This window comes from Chenopodium quinoa, unplaced genomic scaffold (assembly GCF_001683475.1).
Source record: "Chenopodium quinoa cultivar QQ74 unplaced genomic scaffold, ASM168347v1, whole genome shotgun sequence".
Lineage (NCBI taxonomy): Eukaryota > Viridiplantae > Streptophyta > Magnoliopsida > Caryophyllales > Amaranthaceae > Chenopodium > Chenopodium quinoa.
In genome coordinates this window covers 203,868-210,783 of record NW_018745659.1, presented here as the reverse complement: position 1 = coordinate 210,783, position 6,916 = coordinate 203,868, and the positions used below count along the sequence as shown (strand labels likewise).

At 40.5% G+C, this 6,916-nt stretch overlaps 1 protein-coding gene across 4 annotated transcripts; it reads right to left on the bottom strand.

Annotated features, from left to right (window-relative positions):
* Positions 1-2,873: 2,873 nt before the first annotated feature.
* Positions 2,874-6,609, bottom strand: LOC110717142. Of its 4 annotated transcripts, none has more exons than XR_002510684.1 (8): positions 6,567-6,599; positions 6,314-6,484; positions 5,870-6,154; positions 5,685-5,780; positions 4,483-4,807; positions 4,288-4,392; positions 4,017-4,175; positions 2,874-3,939 (listed from the first exon to the last, which is right to left on the bottom strand). XR_002510684.1 is itself a non-coding variant. In XM_021895776.1 (8 exons), exons 5-8 carry the CDS (start codon positions 4,705-4,707, stop codon positions 3,441-3,443), a joined length of 606 nt encoding a protein of 201 aa, XP_021751468.1. In that variant the 5' UTR covers positions 4,708-4,807; positions 5,685-5,780; positions 5,870-6,154; positions 6,314-6,484; positions 6,567-6,599; the 3' UTR covers positions 2,874-3,440. The 4 variants fall into 4 exon arrangements, 3 of the variants coding, with proteins under 3 accessions (XP_021751468.1, XP_021751469.1, XP_021751470.1); XM_021895776.1 differs by lacking the exon at positions 4,288-4,392 and having other exon boundaries at positions 2,874-3,511; positions 3,789-3,939; XM_021895777.1 differs by lacking the exon at positions 4,288-4,392 and having other exon boundaries at positions 2,874-3,511; positions 3,789-3,939; positions 4,483-4,751.
* Positions 6,610-6,916: the final 307 nt, after the last annotated feature.

The following is a 6,916-nucleotide window of genomic DNA, read 5'->3' as shown; positions in this document are numbered from 1 at the left end:
CAGATACTAGAGCCGGAAATTTTTTAAGACAACTACCATGCCTCTAGATGATGGCACAGAAATAATTGTACCCAAGAATTGGGTACCTCATCCTGGCTTAAGGACAAGGCGTTCCTCTCCGCCTGTGGTCTTAGTACTATGTTTGAGAGACGTACGTTGACCACCTAACCGACACCTTAATGTCGCTTCTATTGTTTCATGTAAATTATTTGAGTTTTTCTAACCAACTAGTTATTATTATGTAGAAAAAGCTTTAACAATGGTTGTTGCCGAAAAGACGCCTGCCACGTCCGCAGCTGAGATCAGGAAGGCGCAACTAGAGAAAAAGCAGGCCCAACTTGCGGCCAAAGATGGGGTAAGCTCCGCCTTCCCCACTTTTTAACTTAAAGTGCATCTATTTATCATACTGTGACGGCGTATCACCGGCTATAACCCATGTGTTCCACTTTTAGGCTGGAAGCAAGAACATTCCAAAATCCACCAAAAAGATGCTCAAACGGAAGCCTGAGGAGTCTGCCAAAGGCTCCTCCAAGGCCAAAAAACCGCAGCCAACCCAGACGGCAACCTCCTTACCGCCTGGAGGAGACCAACCCACTTCAGCAGGCAAGAGCCTTAAAGATCTTGGCTTGAGTGTAGACTTGGTCGGCAAAGAGTCGGGCTTCCCAAAGGCGCCGAAGAGTGGCGTGCCACTTGATGCTGCATCTGGTTCTGCAGCAGCTGGGGGTGACCAAACCCTTCAGCCAAATCCTCAAGGTATGATTGACTGATTTGTACCTCCATGGCCGCTTTGGCCTACACAAGTCAAATCTCAGGCTGCACAGTTAGGAGATTCGTCTAGCAACCGGCACAATGTAGGTGTCGCTTATGCTGCTATCTCACAACATCCTTCTTGTGGTGCAGATGCCTCTCCTAGATGGTCGGACCTCCAGCAATACTCTTAAAATATGCTAAGGTCAATCACCCGGTCTGAAAAGGAGTTAGTTCCTAGGTTGCATCATGTCAACCTTGAACGCATCACCCCCTTGCTGGCTGAGGTAACTTGTCTTTAATTTTCTCAATTACCTTTTTTTTTTCTTTTTATAATACCGACTAATCCTTGTGCTTGGCCTCCTGTGCTTTTGTAGGAAATGCTTAGGGTAGACGGGCTAAAGACTCCGATTAATAGAAAGCAAGAGGAGGTAAAAGATGCCAACGAACGGGCGTTCAAAGCCCTTAACTCTGCTCAATATCAATTACAGGAGGAGCTTCTGAAAGAGGTGACAGTTGCCTTGGAGACGGCTAATAAGAAGGCGTCCGACCTTGAGCATAAGCTCAAGAATGCTCAATCGGACCTCAAAGCTTTGGAGGTAGCCGACAAAGAGAATACTCAGCTCCGAGCAGACGTCAATCGGCTCAAGGATGAGATGGTCCTGATGCGGGGTGAATTCAAAACCGAACTGGAGGCGGAGCAGGAGCAGCTAATAGCGGAGAAGGAGAAGGATTGTAAGGAACGCATGAAAATCGCATGGCACCTCGTCCATCCGGACTACGACTGGGACTTATTTGGCCTGAGGTACAAGTACGCCAGCGAAGTGTACTATGCCTAGGCCTTACGACTGGAAACGCCGCCTCCGTTTAATGAATGGGTCTGCATTGAGCCGTCTAATGATGAGCAGGAAGAGGCCGTGGAGGAGCCTAATGAGCAGCAAGATCTAGTGCCGATTAACCCTAGCCTAGTTCAACCAATTCGGGCAGAAGGTGAGTTCCCCTCAGGCCAAGACCAGTTTATGCCCCCGCCTCGACAAAATTAGCTTTATTTCTCTTTCGGCCTTGAGCCGTCTGTATTTCCGGCCTGCGTGCCGAGTATTTGCGTTGTATCTCATAACAATTTTTATTCTCCCGGATGTGAATCCGGTTTGACAATCACTCTCCCGGCCTTAAGGTCGAGTTTTATTTATGAAGTAGCCGACTGAGTTGGTTTTGCCAAATTTTTCAATTTTGTAATTTTTGATTTAGTTTATATGCTTTGATTTTTCCTATCTTGTTAACTGCATGCGGTAACTAACAAATGATCGTCGGATAATAGGTCGTGGTCTACTATCCTAGATCAAATCAACAATTTATATTCCTAATCTTACTCTACCAAGTTTACACAAGATAGTGGCAAGCTAGGGTCGAACCACAAGGACTAAGTGTATTAATTTGAGCTAATTAAACTAGTAGGAAGGTTGTGAGATAGAGAGAGAAACAACTAAAACACTACTTAAACCAACTATCATAAACTAGGGAAAGTGGAATCCAATTACATTAATGAATTCAACAACAAATTGCAACTAAGAGATCGTGATCTCAATTAGGAACGATCAACACACTCAACTCACTCCCACGCAATTAAGCATGTTAATTATCCTACTAAGCTAATTCACTCCCGGCAACTAGCCTAGCAAAGGTATGGAAGAATCTAGTCAATCAACTCACTTCCGCACAATTGATTGAAAGCACAATTAAGAACCTAGAATCAATTGGCTAAAAAGATTCTAATCAATGTAAGCATCCACAAGGCGAAAACACGTAATCCGCACCGGTTCAAAACCCCCATTTAGCACCGGTTTTGAGCCGGTCCTGATTTGGGGGGTGCTAAAACCCCAGACATTTCGCACCGGTTCTGGGTGAGAACCGGTGCGAAAAACCACACTTTTAGCACCGGTTCTTGCTTTAAACCGGTGCTAAAAGTGGCCAAAAAAATTTTAAAAAAAACTTTTAGCACCGTTTCTATTCCAAAACCAATGCCTAAAATGCCCCCAAAAAATAAAAAAAAAAAATATTTTTTTTTTTTTTTTTTTGCATTTTTTTCACTTAAATTGATATAAATACTAACATATAATAAAGTTACATATTTTCATTAAAAAAAGGCTGTAATATTACAATTTTCGTCCAAAAAAAATTAAATAATCCAGACTTATCTGTGAGTACCTTTCTTGCATTTCATTTAACTAGTTATCCTGGTCTTATGCTGGTGGCTACTCTGCTGGTTGTTGTGTGTTCAGGCTGACAGGCTGCTCTGCTGTTTGTTGTGCTGCTGTTTCTGTTCTGTTGCGCTTGCTGTGCCTCTGTCCTGTTTAGGCTTGCTGGGCGTCTGTTCTGCTTTTGTGGCTGTGTTTTTGCTTTGTCCAGGCTGGCTGGATGATTGGTTTTGCTTCTGTTCTGCTGTGTTGTTGTGTGTTCAGGCTGACCTACTGCTCTAGTGTTTGTTGTGCTGCTGTTTCTGTTCAGGCTGGCTGGGCATCTGTTTGCTTCTGTGGCTAAGTCTCTGTTATTTTTTGGCTGGCTGGGTGACTGGTTTGAGTTCTTGAGTTGCTGTGTTTCTGTTCTGCTCTGGTCAGGATGTGCTGGGTGTTTGCTACTATGCTGTAGTGTTGTGTTGCTTGCTGGTTTGGCTGCTCTGGGTCAGGCTGCTGTGTTTACTGGGTTCTGCTGCTGCTGCTGCGTGGTCCTCTGTGTTGCGGTACTGGTGAGCTGTTGTGGTGCTGTGCTGGTGAACATGTAGGACAATCTCAAGTAAGATATAAATATTAGATTTTCAAAGAGATTACTATCACAAACCATCAAGGTAGGTCAATATATTTATTGTGCATATTAGATTTTTAGAGACAATACTATCACAAACAGTCAAGCTAGGGTCTATATATTGATTGTGTTCCAGTTTTACAATCGGCTGGATGCCCATATCACCATTGCAAGGGAATTTGAGAAACCTCACAGCATGGTAAGTGTTTATGAGATAACGAGTATACCCTTACCAAGCCTACCTCCAACTAAACCTGACAGAACCTTTGGATCAATCACAGCCACAATGTCTTTCTCACTGAACTTATGTTTCTCTAACTTCTTCCTCTCTTTTGCCAACTGTTTCTGTTTTGCGGTTTCATCCTTCAATTCTGCTTTACGCGACCTTTCTTGCTGCGTTATGAAAAAACTCAGTAAGCTCTAGTCTTAACATGATCTGTTACATGAAAACTATAAAACATAAGACTGACCTTCTTCATGAGCCTTTTTTCCTCAGATAATTTCTTTGTATTTTCAGCCTGATTAACTTTGTTCTGTTTCTTCTCTGTATTAGCATCACCTCCACTTTCTGGCTTATAAATTGCACCTCCTTTTTCCAGTCTGACAATTTTTTTTTCACAATCATGATTCTGAAAATACACCAGACTTGCATTACCACATGATACACATAAACATTTATTATTCGGTAGAGCATCAAAATGCGGATATAAAAATATTATTAAGTCACAATTTATCAGTCACCTAAAGCTAGAGGTACGCATCCAACTTCCAAAAGTTTTAAATGTACAACTCAAATCTGAGCTAGAGGTGTGCAATTGTATTGATCAAATTATCTTTCACACTCCACTGCAGTAAAACAATTTGCCATTAAAAAGGCTCAAGGGATTCAACAGCTAATTATGAGGTATAGCAAAGAGCCAAAGAGCGAAATATTACCAAGGAAGGATCATTAGTCTCATTTAAATGAGAGAAACGCTCAGGCAAGCAGTTTGACAAATGTTCCATAATATGCCACCTAGAAACAGATGACAGTGAATTGATATACGGAAGGGATGCCATCAATTCACCACTTAGTGTACCGAAATCAGGCATCTTAGAAAAGGATGTGAGGCAATATACAAGCGTTGAGTGAACATCATGCAAACCAGCTTTATTGAGCATCTCAGCAAAGTGTTGCAGAGGGTAGTAATCTGAAACATCTGAGACTGTAGTTGCAGTGTATATGGTTAGGGATAGGAAAAGAAAGAAGCCAATCAAATGCCTGTAATGCAAGTTAGTAGTTGGTAAGATAGATGCACGGCAAACAGCCTCACCCCAACCCCCCTAAAATAAATATGGCAAATAAAACACCCAAATCTGTAAGAGATGAATCTATAAGATATGAATATAAGTAATAGAAAAGGCAACAGAACACACATTCAGAATTCAGTGTTTGCAGCAATTGTTATTCAATTACAATCACCAAACCATTTCAGTTAAGCACGACAATTAAGAAGGTATGAATATTGAATTACACATCATGTTAGAGAGAAAGCAACTTAAGAAACCCATTTTGTTCCCCTTAATTATGAAGTAACAGGAAAGGAACGAACTAAACCTATGGTTGAAATGAGTGATTCCAACAATGAAAATGATTTTGGAAATCTTCAGATTTTCAGAAAATAGCAAATAGAAACAAATAAATGAAACTAAGAGCTGGTGAATAGAACAAATATATCATATTCCAAGGAGTATAGTCCTTGTGAGATTTTCCCCTATGTTTTGATGGTATTAATGTCCTTACCTAATAATATTGCACTAATCTTTGCCCTTCAAAAAAAAAATTCCAAGGAGCATCATGTCCTTACCTACTAATATTGCACTAAACGCACCCTTAAAAACTTTCCAGCTCCAACACGAACACTTAAATGCATAATTTTGAACCCTTTTATCACCCCTCAATTGGACTAGACTGTGACTGGAAGAAAAGGGAACTTAAACTTATTCTAGGGCTTTCTATAGCTATAATATTTATATTCTTTAAAAGCACTTGGAAACTCATAACAGGAAAGTAAAAGATAATGAACAACAAAGAGATAGTATATTAATTCAACGGAACACACCCAATAATTTTTTTCACCAGTAACACAAACACTTACCTGCATCAACTGTGAACCTTTGTCACCCTCAAATTTCTTAGGGTAAATAGCTGCATAAACCATCAATAATCGCAACTTATTCTCATGGCTTAAATCCTGTCAAAGGGGCTTCAACATTGTCAGAAAAGTATTACAAACTTCATATTAGATAAAAAGATGCATGATTCAAACTACAAAGTCCCTACCGTATGCATGCTTACAAATTTGATAACTTCTTTAGTTCCAGCATCACCAAAGACAAGATCCTGTTCAAGTTTACCAACCTCCCTAAGTTCTTGCTCTCTTATGATACGGGTATGAATTCTGGGGTTTGAACCAAGACCCATTTGTTTGCAATTGCAGCTTAAAATTCGATGGCACAGTCCCACATTCCGCCATTTTTCTGGAGTTTCAATCTCACCCAAATGCTCAATACATTTTATTCTCCCAATCAAATACGAAAATAAGAACTTCGTTTATGCTTGAATCTACTGAAATTTAATTATAAACAAACAAAAATCAATATCTAAACAGACAACATATTCATTAATTTTCAAAGAAATGGGATAAATTCTAAATAAAAAAAAAAAGGTGAAATTGAAGTGGGATTTAGGGAATTGGGGGTGAGAAAATGGTAAATTAGATGATACCTGGAAGTTAATTTTCATGAATTCATAGTGTTAGAAGGAGAGAGGAAGGAAGGAATGGGCTGAGTTTATGACTGGTTTTGCAAAGCTGAATAATGGTGGAGGTGGTTGTGGTGAAGGTGGAGCCGTGCGCGCTTCAATGACAAACCCTAGATTACCACAACCCTAAAATTACTAAATTGAAAAGCAAATCAACGGCAAACCCTGGATTGCGAAGGAATTCGATAAATTAAGAAGACCACAGAAAAAATCTAACCTCGAAGCTGCTTCAATGTAGGTGAGAAAGCTCATAATCCGCTTCAATGGAGAATAAAGAGCACGAGTTCAATGGAGGAGAGATATGGAGAGAGAAGAGGTGCGGCTGCTTCAATGGAGTGAGAAAGCTCATAAACGGCTTCAATGGAGAAGGTTGTAATTCGGAGGTGGTGGAAGAGAAGGCGAGAACGAAGGAAAAAAGAAGATGGAAAAGCAGGGGGAAAGAAAGGAAGAAGAAGAAATACGCGAGCCCGGCTTTTTTTTTTCATTTCGCATCGGTTTGTTCTGAACCGGTGCGAAATCCCTTTCACCTTTTTTTTTTCTTTTTTAAATTCGCACCAGTTAGAACCG